Source organism: Chenopodium quinoa, unplaced genomic scaffold (genome assembly GCF_001683475.1).
Source record: "Chenopodium quinoa cultivar QQ74 unplaced genomic scaffold, ASM168347v1, whole genome shotgun sequence".
Lineage (NCBI taxonomy): Eukaryota > Viridiplantae > Streptophyta > Magnoliopsida > Caryophyllales > Amaranthaceae > Chenopodium > Chenopodium quinoa.
This window is the reverse complement of record NW_018743327.1, coordinates 409,336-425,232: the sequence shown is the minus strand read 5'-3', so window position 1 is coordinate 425,232 and position 15,897 is coordinate 409,336. Positions and strand designations below refer to the sequence as shown.

General features: G+C 33.9%; 1 protein-coding gene across 1 annotated transcript; it reads left to right on the top strand.

Annotated features, from left to right (window-relative positions):
• Nucleotides 1-1,563: 1,563 nt before the first annotated feature.
• LOC110737356 lies at nucleotides 1,564-6,282 on the top strand. The gene is made up of 4 exons (XM_021917706.1): nucleotides 1,564-1,779; nucleotides 3,057-3,150; nucleotides 3,249-3,353; nucleotides 5,841-6,282. Exons 1-4 carry the CDS (start codon nucleotides 1,604-1,606, stop codon nucleotides 6,102-6,104), a joined length of 639 nt encoding a protein of 212 aa, XP_021773398.1. The 5' UTR covers nucleotides 1,564-1,603; the 3' UTR covers nucleotides 6,105-6,282.
• Nucleotides 6,283-15,897: the final 9,615 nt, after the last annotated feature.

Below are 15,897 nucleotides of genomic sequence, written 5' to 3'. Positions count from 1 at the left end.
ATCCTTCTTTCATAAAATACTCATTTCAGTTCATTTCTGCTCTAACCAGTTTAGTTCAGTAAATGTGAATAGGGCCTTTGGGCCATTCTCATTGACTGGACTGAACTGAATTGAGCTGAACTGAACTGAACTGAAATGAATATTTTATAAGAGAAGGAAATTAGGAGTTGAAATGAACTGAGCTGAACTGAACTGAATTTCAACGTAAGAGAATAGACCCTTAGTCATAGAAATTTTAAAAAGATCGCAATTATGGAGAAAATATAGAAAATTCAATATTATTGATATGAACTCTTTAATATTTAAGCACACATTGTATGCGCTCTTAACTTATTTGTTTGGAGTAAACCATGAATTTGTGATTTTTTTGTTAAACATGGCTAACATTTTTTTGCGCACATTGTGGGTTTATTCATTTTTGTTTTGTTTTTTTTTTTTTAATTGTCAAATTTTTAAAATTAAAAACTAAATAAAAAACATGCAGTGCAATTTCAATTTATGTTGTCGGCTTCCAAATTGACATGACTAATTAATATAAATAGGATTCTTTTTAAATTCTAAAAACAATGAAGCACAAGGTTCTGTTCTCTTCAAATTATTTTCAGTTCATTTCTTAATTTCCTTCTCTCAAAAATATTTAGTTCAGTTCTGTACAGCTCCAATAAGTTCAGTTTAGTTTAGTTCAGCTCAATTCGGTCAATCAGAACAGACCCTAAGGGCATGTTCTCATACGTTTATTTTCAGTTCACTTCAGTTCATCTGAGTTCTGTTCAGTTCAGCTGAGTTCAGTCTATGAGAATTGGCGCTAAGTATATGTTAGGATGTTGAAACAAAAAAGTAACCGATGTAATCATATCATATCATATCATATAACTAATATATAAAGCTAAACTTTTAGCCAGACGACGAGACAACGACACTTGGCGTTCCTACTTTTTGCCAAGTGTTGTGTCATGTAGGATAGAGTTATATAGAATTCAATTTGTAGGATAAAAAAAGTTAGTTTAGAATTTTATTTTCAATCTAATTTGGATAGAATTTTAGGATAAAATTGTTAATTTAGAGCTTTATTTTTGATAAAGTACCAATATTTCATATGTAAAAATTGAATTATAATTTTATTCAAAAAATAATTAGATTATAACTCTCATAAATTATTATATAAATTTATTTTTTGTATCATAGTATTTTTTTGGAGCGAAAGAATTAGTTCAAAATGTACCACATCCATGGTTTATAATATATTCAAATCAATTAAAATAATATACTTCATGGCCTCAAAAAAAAAAATATACTTCACAATCTGATATAATTTTGATTAATGTGTGTAGACTGTCAATCATGTCGGATCACGAGTCATTTCAGAAAGGGTCAAAAAATGTTTTTCACCAATATTATTATTATTAGTCATTACATGTCTATAAGTTTAAATCGTCACAAAAACACGTCAATTTCTAATTAATTTTGTATCAATGATATGTTTTTGATAAATAGATTATTACAATTTAATAAACAACTCGGAGTAGTAAACTAATAATAAATATAAAAGTTATACAATCTGTCGTTAGAGTGGTGGGCAAGAAGGCTAATTAAACGAGATCACATGACTACAGAAGACAATACTAATGAGGCCTCAAAAACAAAATCAGTCATGGAAAATTTTGAGAAGGTGACAATTTCAGAGAAAATGGAAGATTCAAATTCGATTACCCTCAATCTCCTTCGCAAATTTCTCTCTCTTCAGCAACGAAGAGCCGAAGCTTATGCCAAATTACGAGAGTATAAACCCTAAACCCTTTTCATCACTGTCCTACTTTATTCAATTGTCATATTTTTGGTTTGAATTCATTGATAATATCGTTTAATAGCAATTTAATTAAATTCATAGAGTTTACATTATTGAAATCGTTGTTCTAGTAATTTAGGCATATTATTAGTTTCTTTGTGCTGTGATTTTTTTTTTTTAATTAATTAGGCTCCCATGAGTGTTTGTGGGAGTTAATTTGGTTTATGCCCTTTATGTTGTTAAATTGGTGCAAATAATTGAGATGTTTATGACAGTTTTCCGTGATCAGTTGGGAAACAGTTTTTTTTATTTAGATTTGAGTATGTTAATTTACTATGGTTTGTATTAGCTGATCGCCTGATCAAGTGCCAAATTACTCGCATCCGAGTGAAGAATGATGTAGGAATGATATTGAATGTCAGTCTATTTGATTCGAATAGGTGGTGTGTTTAACCGTGTAATACGGAGAAGTTTACTTCTTTGTTATCGTCAAAGCTCCTTATCGATATCTTGGATGGTAACACGTTCAATGAGAGAATTTTGCAAGTCAACATGGGATGTGGATTAGTTGACATTGAATTTTGAACTTAGTGTCCATCTTTGTGTGAAATGATAAACTCCCGGTTTCATCGGTGGCAGGGGAGGTTAATATTTTAAAGGCGAATAAAGATAGGTTACATACAAATTTTTGTATTTAAACTGTCTGCTTGTGATTGTTGATAATCACTCATTTAGGTACTTGCACTAAACATCATCATTAATTGAATATTATGGTAAGAATGATTTATCGTGCTCTTCGTCGAGTGAAATTTCCTAAAATGTTAGTTTATTCAAAGGTCAAACCTTATATCCATGCTTGTACATTTTTTCTAAGTTGAGAAAGCATCATTTTAGCAATGAAAGGCTAAAGGTTTATGGATTTCATGAAACAGGTTCAAGATGAGAATTAAAAATTAAAATTTTTACATGTTATCACGGGTTGATGCTTGAATAGCTATTTCTATGATCAATAATCATCGCTAGTGAATTTTGGAAAATCTAATTGATGTTTTACTGAATTCAAGTCTTTTCTTTTTTTTAAAAATGTTGCATATGAAACATACAAGTCAATTCCCTTTTTCAAATGGTAGTGTGCGGCAAAAAGTTGTATTGTTGCAGAATGTGATTTCACAATTTGCTCGGTGATGATTTTTCATTGCTTACAAAATATGTTAGCTTTAAAGTTAATTTATCGTCTTTTGTTAATCTGATTTATTGCAAAACACAACAGTGGTTTTTCTGAGTACATGATCTCAGGGGTGGAGTCAACTTACCAACAGCTTTGCAGTGAGATCACGATAGAGTTCAGTGATTGCTCAAAACAAGTAAGACCTCTCTATATTTTGCGTTTCTGTTTGCCTTTTGTGCTGGTAATTGTTTCATTATTTACCTGAACAATCCTTTTATTCATTTTCTGATGCAGGTTCGTGAGATTGAATCCCAATTTCTGAATCCTGACTGCTTTAGAGATGATTTAGCTAGATTATTGAGGTCTGTTCAAGAGCTGGAGAAGCAAAAACTGCACTTGGTAAGATTGTTAATTTACAGCTTTTACACAATTTATTGCAAGGACTTGGAATCCTTCCTAGGATCTGTTTTGGGTTTGTCTATACTGCTCAAATTTGTCAATGTGTAAACTTGATATACTTAGGTAGTGTTCTCTTCACTGAATTTCACTTATCTTATTCGTTGGTGAAGAGGAGAGATATGGGTGGTGTCTTCCATGGAAAACGTGGAGTAGGGAGAGAGGATGTGGTGGTGATCAGTGAAGAATGATGGGTCTGATTGAGGTGAGAAGATTAGGGAAGGGTAGTAAAGGGTATAATGTTTTTATTAAATTGAAAAGGTGAGGGTAAATAAGGAAAAGTGTAATGTTAAAATTTGTCAATGAAGGAAGCATGTTAAGTAAAAATAAACTTTCTAGGACTTATCAACCTTTATTAGAACTTATTAACCCTTATCTTATTTGAACTTACCAACCATTATCATATATTATCTAATATGAAGTTGTTAACCCTTATCTTACCTTCTTTGTACTTATCTAAACTTATTAGACTTTAAATAAGTGAAAATAAGGGGAGGAGAACATTAACCTTCATTTTGTACTCTGTAAAAAAATGGCAATGCAATTTTTTCTTGAGCATGATAATAAGAAGTCTTTAAAAAAGGATTTTTTTTTTTTTTTTTTTTTTTGGCTTGATGATCCTGATATTTATTATCTAATGATGATGTCTGGTTCTTTTCCTCAATGTGCATTCATCTAAGGTCATATCACACTGCCTTATCTCCCTGCTCATTCTCCTGTTCGATATGATTATCTATAGTGGCCTATTGGGTGTTATAGAATTTCGTTCCATGTTTGACTTGCTCATATGAATGCTTTTCTTGTTTAATTTCCGTAGCAGCAGCAGTAATATGTATTACTATTGCATACATCTATGTAATCATGGTGATTTCAGTGAAATTTAGGAAGAGGCTGCAGTGCTGCACTTTTCTCGCAGAAATTTTTTTAGTAGTTTGACAATGGGTCTGATTTTTGTGTTAGTCTTAGTCTGTTGAAGAAAAGGGAGGAAGAAAGGTGGGGGGGGGGGGGGGTTGTAGGATGGTAAAGATGAGGGTAAATGTCATATTCTTCTGCCTGCTTGTGATTGGATGCTTCGAAGTCATTGTTGCCTCACGCCGAACTCTTTTCCACTAAAGAGCTACTTGGTGGAGCTATGTCCATCACTTTTTATGCATTCCCATTCCTGCTTAGATTGATAGGTTTGCACCTAAAAATCTGAGTTGAACATGAGTTGGAAATAGGAAACTTAAGCTGTTTAAATATTTTACTCTTTAAGGTAGCAAGAGTCAATATTTGTTCATAAAAACTTAGAAAACTATAAATGGATTATTTGTAAAAACTAAGAAATTATTCAAGGTGGAAAGGCAAGCAAGTTGCTATAAAATTGCTAATGTGTTTCTAAGTACCGAGCCTAATGGTGGAAGGGTGAAAAGTACAAGGTGGTGCATAACTATAGCGCTTATTATTGGAACATATTTTGAAACCAGTTGTATCCTAGAGTGCATATATATCAGCATATCAGCTCTTAATGTTAATTTGCAACAAGAAACATAAGTAATATCTTGGTGTAACTCGTTACTTATCCCTTGGGGTGTTTGTGTTGACATCACACTATGGCAACACAAGGCAGTATGCCCTGTATTCACTAGGATGGAGTTTAAGTAATCAACTGGGTAAGGAGAGGAAGAGATGGAGAATCAGCAGATTTTTAAAAATTGAAGATATCTAGGGTTTCTGTTTGTTACTGAATTTGTAATGTGGGTCTTACTTTAGCATACGTAGAGGGTGGAAATTTGGCATGAACTTTTCCAATCAGCATACGCATCCTTAGTGTTTTCAAAATTGTGTTCTGGTGGTGCCATACTAATTTCTTGAAAGACGTTGCAGTTGATGAATCATGTAATTTTAGTGTGTGAAATGGATATCCTATATATTTTCATTGAAAGACGTCACAGTTGATGAATCATGTTGTTGTTGGGAAAGTGTAATCAGTCAGCAGGTAATTTCTGGCTGATACACTTTGTGCTGTAGATTTTTTAGATATGTACTTAGCTCTAAGAATATATGTTTGCCCTTGTGTCCTCCTTAGGTGTTAAATCCTTTGTCTAACACTTTTGTGCTGTGAAGTTGGTTCATACAAAGTATATTTTTTGGTTAAAATCGGTACTAAGTTACCAATCATATGCTGTACAAATAATCTGATAGGATTTTGGTTCTAGATTTGTTCATGCCAAGAACGCATATTATTAATCTGAGGTACCCCAGTGTTCTAATATCCCTTTATTTATATTGAATCATGCATACCATATATGTGAACTGAGCATACTGCAAATTACATAACATTGATCCTACAGGGGTTGTAATAATATGGACTTGTTCCTATTGAATTCAGTAGACATAGACGTGTCCAATTTTTATTATTTTAATCTGACACTTTCTGTTGGTCAAAAGACTGCAACAATTCAGGTGTTGAAGAAGGCTGGGCGACCGTCTGAACGGCTTGTAACTCATGAAAATTGTAGGTTTAAAAAGCCAATGCATCATGAATGTGTGCATGTCCACGAGTTAACCGATGCAGCTGGGACTGAAGAAGCAGAGGCAGATGCAGAGTATGATAATGCTGTTAAGGAAGCCGTTCAAGGTGTGCAAGAGGCAGTGACCTCTATAAATGAACACTTGGAAGAAATTAGATATGAAATAGCTGCCCTAGAGTGAGTAAACTGTTTAGCTTGTGAAAAAAAAAATCAGAGAATATTGTTGGGATAGGGAGTTTAATGGCTTTAATCTGTGCAGAAGTAACTTTTTTATCCTTCGTTGTAACGGCTCAATTTATCAGCCAATAACATGTAATACTAGTCGAATTTTCCTAAGAAAAAGAGTGAAGCTTTATTCCCTTTTTTCTTTCATAAAAATTCAGTTTTGAAAAATTCATTAACTGAGGAAAAAATTAATGAACTTGCACCTGAAATAGAACTGCATAAGAATGAGTCTTGGACTTTCAAAAAGGTACAAAAATTATGCCTTCTAGATCTTAAACAACTTTTTTTGAGATGAGATCTTATACAACTTTTGTCAAATAGTAGTACTTTTTTTAACAATGGTAAATGTCATCTAAAATAGCTTTGTAAGGTGTGCGTTCATGAGCCCATGCTAAAGTTTCAATCAACCCCTATATTCGAAACAAGATGTTGCCTAATTAGACCACGAATTACAAATGTCTTGAAGTTGTAAAGGAAAAAAAAATAAAAAAGGAAGAGTCTAGGAAGAGATTTATGATACTGATGTATATCCCATATAAACTATACAAGGCCCTAAATTTTATATTACTTTTGTTAACTTTTCATTTTTTATGATTTTGTTTTTGTTAACTTTATTTTTTTCTTTGTTTCTTTCTATAAATATTTAATATTCACTTGTTCACCACATTGCGGATTTAAGGTGCTCATTTGTCCCAAGGGTTGAATTGTGCACTACATCGCCTATCCAAGGGGCTCATTATCCCCCAATGTTGAACCGTGCACCAATCACTTATATAAAAGGCAATCAATACATACCATCATAAATCAAGGGGCTAGCAAGCTCCAATGAGTGAGTTGTAAACTCCGTTGCCTAACAAGGTGAGGGCGCCACACTAAGGCACCTTGTCACACAGTAAATGGAGGTGCCCCCAATGGCACCTCGTTACCCAACAAGATGAGGGCACCCTTTGGGCACCTCATCACCCTGTCTTGGGAAATTCGTCGCCCAACTAGGCCAATGGCTCTCTTGTTGCTCAGGCCAAAGGCTCCCCTCTTGGCCTAGCTTTCCTTGTCACCTAGCCAGATTTAGGCTACCATCGTTGCTTAGTGAGTCATCATCCTCTGCCGCCACCTAGCCAAATATTATCCCGTCGCTCATTCATACATGGCAATCATCGCTCACAAGTATCATTTTTCGACAAACTCACGAGTCGCTAAAGACTCCTTTCGAATTTGCTGTGGGCTAATATTTGGACCTCCTAAGTAGGCTAATGAACTTACCAAAATACCCCTGATGCAAACCCTCTGATGGTGGGCTTCCATGAGTTGACCACATATCAAATCCTAAGAAACCCTAATTTATACAGCTCATTAGTGCCAAATACCCTAATCAAGTTCATTCATCTTTCCCCATAAAATGTTGATCTATCACATCATCAAAGGATTATTTATTCACTCTAAATGTCATTCACTGAGTAGATTCCTTCGCATTCCCTTATTGGAATTCTCATATTGAAAAACATTCTTTTTTAGAGAATTGCACCATTTAAATTAATACTCTATTTTCACGGGATTATTTGGCTTATACATTGATAACCGAGCACAACCGAAATGAACGATTAGTTTTAGATTGTGTAGCTAACCCAACTCAGCTCGAGATATAGATACTCTAAAAACTCAAATTATTTTTTACATTTTTTTTACTTCCTTTAAAAAGATTTAAGTGTTAATATAATAAAGTCTTGCCTTGTAACTAACTATCTCAATTTCCTCATTACATTTTCTCACAAATACCCATTTGTGTTCTACGGGTTTTACACCTGCTGGTGTAAGAGTTATTTTTTCGAAAGCTTCTCGTTTTTCAAGTGACTTTAACTCAGCCAGCATTGCCTCCTTCCACTTTGGCCAATCACTCCTGTGTCGACATTCTTCCATTGTTCTTGGTTTAACATCAATTTCATCAAACAAAATGTCGATTGCGATGAAATTTGCAAATATTTCATCCACGATGACATTTTTCCTACTCCACTGAGACTTGGTAGAGACATGATTCGTTGAAATTTCATTGTTATCGATGTCTTGAACATCTTGTTCATTTCCCGTAGGGTTGTTCTCTTGTTCGTCCCTTTTTAGACTATATATTTATTTTACTTTCATCCACATTTGGTCTTTCTTTACCTTCTGACGGGAGAACATCATTAGTCTCATTTTCTATTCCATCCAATCTTTTCAACTTCCTTGGTCGATCTAGAATCTTTTGAACTAAGTGGTCTCCCATGCTTTCTACGTGCTTGAGATTCATTTTCAATGGTCTTATTGCCAGTTGGAATTTCAATAGTGCAAGGCATTTTCTGTTGGTATATGTGATTTTGTCACTTTCTTTGTGTCTACAAATACATCAGGCAATTGATTTGCAACACTTTGTAAATGAACAATTTTCTTGACTTCTTGTTCAATTCACACATATTCGTTCGTGGATCTAACATCAACAGTTGTGTTGCATTCCAAATAAGTGCTATTTCTTTCTTGCTTGGGTCCATTTTCTCTTCCCCTAAGGCTGGGAATATCGTTTCCATTAAAGTGACAATAAACAAATTTAGCCGTAAATAAGTCACCAGTCAATGGTTCAAGATATTTGATAATAGAGGGGGATTCAAACCCGACATAAATTCACAACCTTCTTTGTGGAATCATTTTTACTTGTTGGGGTGGAGCAATGGGAACATATACATCACAACCAAAGATTTTTAGATGTGAGATACTTGGTTCTCGACCACAAACAAGTTGTAGTGGTGAAAATTTATATTATGATAAGCTGTAGGTCTCAAGCTAATTAGTGATGTTGCATATTATAGCATGTCCCTAAGCAGATGATGTCAATTTTGACCTCATTAATAATGGTCTTGCAATTAATAGTAATATCTTAATTAGTGATTCAGCTAGACCATTTTGTGTATGAACATGATCTATTGGGTGTTCAACATCAATTCCAATTGACATACAATAATCATTAAATGTTTGAAATGTAAATTCCCCAACATTATTATCAAGTCTTATTTTCTTTATTACATGATATGGGAATTGTGCTCTTAATTTGATAATTTGGGCAAGCAATTTTGCAAAGGCAACAGTTCTACTTGAAAGTTGACTGACATGTGACCATCGTGTAGAAGCATTAATTAAAACCACGAAATATCAAAATGGTCCACATGTCGGATTAATTGACCCACATATATCTCCCTGAATTCTTTCTATGAATTTTGGAGATTCAGTAGTAATTTTGTTCATAGATGGCCTTATTATTAATTTTCCAAGTGAATATGGAAAGCATGTTATTCATTTGATCGAGGAATTTTGACATTTCTTATTGAATGTCAACCTGAATTTGCTATTATTCTTTGCATCATCCCAGTTGCTGGATGCCCCAAACGATCATGCCATAAAATAATAAAATGTTTATCATCTAACTTCAGGTTAGATATCATATAATTTCCACGGGTCTTATGTTTATACGATATAACCCCGAAGAAAATGGTGGCAATTTCTTATAAATATGTTTCTTGCTATGTTTTTCAGCCATGAGGCATATATATACTCCTTTTGATATGTTGTTATTGTTTCTAAATGATAGCCATTTTGGCGTACTATATAGCTTATGAGATTTCTTCGAGAATTACTCGAATATAAAGCATTATTGATTATCAATCTTGTCCCATTTGGAAGCATTATACAAGCCTTTCCAGATCCTTCAATTAATTTTGTTGACCCGGAAATAGTGTTTACATTTGCTTGAAACAACTTTAGTTGTGAAAAATATTTTCTATTCTTCAAGATAGTATGTGTTGTTCCACTGTCCAAAAGGCATTGATACTTGGAACTAACTTCACGTAGATCCATATCTTCATAGAATAAATACGAGATTAGTTTAGCATAATATCATACAAACTTTTATTGATGATAAAAATTAAAAATACATGATTAGACATTAAAAAAACAGTACATGACTAGACATTTAAAATACAGTACATAAAAAAAATACATTAAAACATAGTATTACATTTGTAAATGGGTTATCTAAGCAAAGTTATTTTCTCCAAAGATGAAATCATTTTTAATTTCAACATTGTCCATGAAATAATCAGACACATCAAGGGTAAGACATGGAGCAATTTCTTCATTAACATAATTTGTTTTCGCGTTTTTCTCTTGGCCTTTTATAGAAGCCTGGTAAAGGTCTTTAAATGTTTGGTCGTACGACAAGTACGTCCCCAATGCCCTGTCATGCCACATCTGTAACATGTGTCTTTTCCTTTTGAAGGAGTTTGTTTGTGGCTTACAGATGACTGTCCCTTCTGTTTTTCAGAATTTTTGAAAGGAAATTTTGACTTTTACCACCAAAAAAATCAAAAAAATTGTTTTTTACCACCAAAACTTCTAAAACTTTTATTTTACCACCAAAAAAAGTTCTAAAAATTGTTTTGTACCACCTAACATAAAAAAAACCGTTAAATCTAACGGTTTAAAAAAAATTTCTTCGAATTTTGTGTGCAAAACATGCTTTTCATAGGTTTAGGGGGGCATTTTGGACCTATGGATCCAATTTGAGGTCAGAATTGACAAAAAATTTGAGGTACGCAAAACGAGACATTTTCGATTATTTTTTGTCAATTCTGACTTCAAATTGGACCCAAAGAGCCAAAATGCCCCGCAAAACCTCTAAAGAGCATGTGTTTGATAAGAAAATTGAAGAATTATAAAAATTCCGTTAGATTTTTGCAACCAGGTGGTAAAAAACAATTTTTAATTTTTTATTTGGTGGTAAAATAAAAGTTTTAGAATTTTTGGTGGTAAAAAACAATTTTGTGATTATTTTGGTGGTAAAAGTCAAATTTTCCTTTTTGAAATTATTGTTTCTTTGAAAATTATATCTACCACGTCTGTGATAATTTCCATAGCCATTGTAATTTCCACGTCTACATCTTCGTGTATCATTTGCCTCGGGTGGATAAAAATTTGTTGCATTTTCCTTATGATGAGTGGTTAAAGACCCAGTTGGTATAAGATTATGATTTTTCAACAAAAGATCACTATTTTGATATGCAACAAGCAATACACTCATTAATTCATTAAACTTTTTGAAACCTCTTTCACTATACTGTTCTTACAATAGTATGTTGCTTGCATAAAAGGTAGTGAGTGTTTTTTCAATCTTATATTCATCGGTAACTAGATGATCACAATATCTCAATATAGATACTATCTCATGTATGGTTGAATTGTAATCAATTACAGATTTGAAATCTTGGAACCGTAAATTTGTCCATTCAAATAATGCCTTAGGAAGGAACACCCTTTTGTGGTGTCCAAATCCTTCATTAAGGCAATCCCATAATTCTTTGGGATATTCAACCACCATGTACTCAGTTTTAAGGACTTCATGTAAATGACGTCTTAACAACACTAAGGCTTTTTCCTTATCTTGTTCAATTACAAGTTTTACAATCGTCATTCTAGAAGTGGTAGTATAAGTTGTTTGACAAGAGGGATTTTTATTTTCTTTAACAGTGTGCTCCAATCCTTGAGCTTTCAAATTCATCATTGCATTTATTTTCTATTCCAGAATTTCTTTCTAGATAAATCTAAGATGTTGAACTGTTTTTTCATAAACTCTCCTATTTTAGCTACAACAAAATACGTGATAATTAGTTTATAATAAGGGGACGTTTGGTTCGCGGATTATAGGTATTAGGTATGGGTTTAGAATGACCAAAACCCATACCATATGCTTGGTTGTCAAAAATATGATTTTTAAACCCATACCTCAAACCCATGAGGTATGGGGTTTAGAAACCTTGGGGTGAGGGTGGGTTTGGCTCATTCCATTCCTTTAGGTATTAAATATATGAAATTAAGGGGATGATATTTCATTTCATAATTGAACCAAACACATGGTATTAAGTATCAAGTTCCAACCCGATACCACCTTAACCCTATACCTGATTCCAAACCTATACCACTCTACGAACCAAACGCCCCCTAATATCATATGTATAACATACCACCTCCGTTTTTTTTTTTAGTTGACACGTTTTGACTTTAACACTATTCACACTCCTCCCTTTGACCATGTTTTGTGCTTTATAGTTTATACGTAATGAAAAATATAGTCATGTGGGATCTTGTAAGATTCAGCACGTTCGATACTTTCAAAATATCAACTTTTTATAATTTTTGCTTATCGATAATTAAATATATTAATGATTGATTAAGTGCATTGGCAAACGTGATTAAAGAAACGTGTCAACTAAAAAGAAATGGAGGAAGTATATGTTTAATTTTTTCCATATTTATAATTAGGTTAATAAAACACGTGATAATTAAATTTAACAATAATATATAAACCATAAATAATATAGTTCTTTTCACCCCCTTGGTTTATTATTGTGATTACGTAATTATATGATTAGGTAAAAATAAATCATATTAGTCGCAAAAACAACAAAACGACAACAATAACAATAGTAACAATAGTTATAGTAATGACGGTAATTTTATACATGATGATTCATAACAACAAAACAACATAATACAACAAAAACAAACTTTTAATCTACTAAAACGACAAAATAAGTGAGTTTTACTTGTACATAATGACACAAATTAATATTGCTACTAATAAAACTACGAGCGCCGTAATTAGAAGGAAATAATGTTTTATCTTCTTTAAAATCTTCCTCAAAAGTGAAAGTGTGGGTAATCTGGGTGTTTTGGTTGCCGTCTTCGGGGAACATATTGGAGAAGAAGGGGGTGAAAATATTTTTGGGTGATTTTTGGATAAAAAGTGGAAAGAGATAAGGGATATGTGGTGAAATCGGAGGAAAAATTTGCATTTTATAGAGGTAGGTTTACCATTACTATTTTGTACAATTGTAAAAGTATCATATAATAGGCTAATATATAAGCAAAATAATGGTCCAAATATAATTGTAAAAGGTTATCACACTGGTAATGCAAGTCATAGTGGTCCGAGAGCCCTAAAATATATAAAAGATCATGGGTTCGAAAACAGAATGAATGAAATACAAAAAGTACGTAAAAGAAAGAAAAATAATAAGTATGAAAAAGGCTGCATCTTTTTGTCAATTTCGTTAATAATCTCCTTATTTTCAGGTGAAGAGAACAAGCAATCACCATTAGAACCAAATGGTGGTGGGCAACTACTTCAGATTTCCGACCATTTGATTGGTGCAATTACTAGAGAACTCGAACCTTGGAGGTGGAGAAGTTGAACCTTAGTAATCGACCATTGGAGCTAATTGAATCGAAACACTCAACCATTGAAGGTGGTCAATTACGTACCATTCAAGTGTTTGGGTAGCAAGATGCAACCCTAGCCTTTCTACTTAGGGTTGACCATACGTTTCTTTTCACCCTTTTTAATTAGGGTTGGTGAAAGTGGTGTTCATGAGCTACTACAATGAAGGAGCAGTAAAGCAAGAAGAAGGTAGAGGAGGAAGAAGTTACAGGATGAAAAAGATGGAATAGGAAAAAGAAAAGGACCAAAAAAAAAAAAAAACGAAGTTGAAGGTGGTGGAGCAATCGCCGGCCGCTGGACTGTTGCTACATCCATGAAGAAGATGGGGTATTAGTTTTTGTCAGGCCTCTTTTTTTTTTACACTCTATCTCTTTTGAAAAAGTAACCAATTAAATTATAGACGATAAATTGGCATTAAACAGGGGTCACCCATTGCCTGTGACAACAGAGTAAAAAAATACGGAGTATTTTTTAAAGCCATTGTGCAGAAAACGAAGTAAAATTTTTAGTGAACTGCCATTTAGGTTTATGATATGTCCAATTTATATAGTGTTTTACCCCGTCCTATGGTCATAATTAGTAGTGTTTTTGGCTCTTTAGGGCCACTTTTATTACAAATTTGTGTTTTCTAGTGTTTTCGTAGTTTAGTTGTGTTTTACAGGAAATTGCACTTTTGGAGCATTTTCCCGGGTTTTCATGGATCAACTACGGAAGCTAGAAGGACACGACCACTCTTGAAGCCCAGGATCGGTGAGAGCCGGTGATTAAGGGCTTGGTATGAGATACCGGGGCTATTGGATTGATTAATCAAGACCCGATGAGAAAATCCAGATTGGGCCGAGGAATTGAGCCCAATCAAAATCCAAGCCTCGAAGAAGAAGACCGGGCCCGATCGGGCAAGCATACGCCCGATCGGGCGGATGAGCGTAGAAGAACCCTCAAGGAAGAGGCACGCCCGATCGGGTAAGCGTAAGCTCGATCGGGCGCGGCATACAAGCATGGGCGTTGTAAAAAGGCAGGCCCGATCGGGCGGTCCTTCACCCGATCGGGCGCGTGTTTTTCTTAGAGTTGATTAGATTTGTTTTAATTTTTGTTTTGAGGAATGTTTAAGTACGAATTATGTACGTAAATTCTAATTACCTTCTCTTTTAGATTTCGCTCTCTACTTAGGATATTTTCTCTCTCTTAAATTCTCTCTCAACTTTTGTTCTTAAATACTTTCTGTAGACACCCATTTGTGTCTCCCCAAAACCAAACCCAGTGATGAGTACCTTTCACGTCGAATCATAATCGAATGAAACGAAAGTGTGGAAAGGTCTAGTGTTGCGGAAAGTTTTTATTTCTTTTCTCTTCTCTCTGTTTTGAAAAACTTTATTTTAAGAAAACAGCCAATCCAGTTTGGTTGGTCCATGATATGGGTCCAATAGTAGTGTAGTTGGATAGGGCTTGCAAAGACCTTTCCAACGATATATTATAAGCCCATTTCCGATGAATATTGAGGAAGTTATGGCCAATTTATTAAACTGGGCCCGGTTTGAGTTTTATGTACGGCCCAATGATCTTGGGGAGGGCCTAATGTGATTTATCATTCCTAATACAATTAGGAATGGTTTTGGTCTTCTAGAATCTTCTAGAAGGTTCTTTTCATTCCTAATTCAATTAGCATTGATAAATTGACTTTGTTGACTTTTCAGAGTTTTAATCAAAATCAAATAGCATTTTCGAAAAAATTATATTATTTTATCTTCCAGTACGGGAAATTTATCAGATTTTCAAAAACGCGTTAAAATCCAGTTTGGCGTCCAACCCCAGGAATTGGCGCCTGGAACCAGGCTTGGCGCCAGGCGCTAGCCATTGGTGGCTGACGCCAGCTAGCCAGGGTTGGCGCCAACCTTGTTTTGCGTGTGTTAGACTCTGTTTTGTTAAATTATCTTTTTTGGCTGATTTTCTCTATAAATATCGTATCAAAAATTCCGTTTTCATGGACCAATTTTCACCAATTCATCATCTACATTCACCTACAACCAATTCTCCTCATTCATCTCTTTCATTCATCTCTTTCTTTCTTTCTTCCAACCTTTGTTTTCTCATACAAAATTCCGCATTCACAAGATCTAGATACACCAAGCCATATTCGAAGTTGCCTTCGCCCTAGACGTGAAAGGTTTAATTTCTCAGGGTTTGGTCCCAAATCCCCTTTCAATTATTTAATTTAATTTCTTTGATTATTATTTTCCTTGAAGTTACTAACGTGTGTATTTTGTTATTAGAAAGAGGTATGAGGCATCAAAGTAAGTACTTTAATGTTTTTATTGATGTTATGATGTAGAAATCATGTTTACATTGTTATTATGATATTCCTAGTATCATGTCTAGGGTAATTTTAATATTAAATATGATTGTTACGATGCTTCCTATGTTCTTCCTAATATTTATGATTGTTAGTATCATGTTA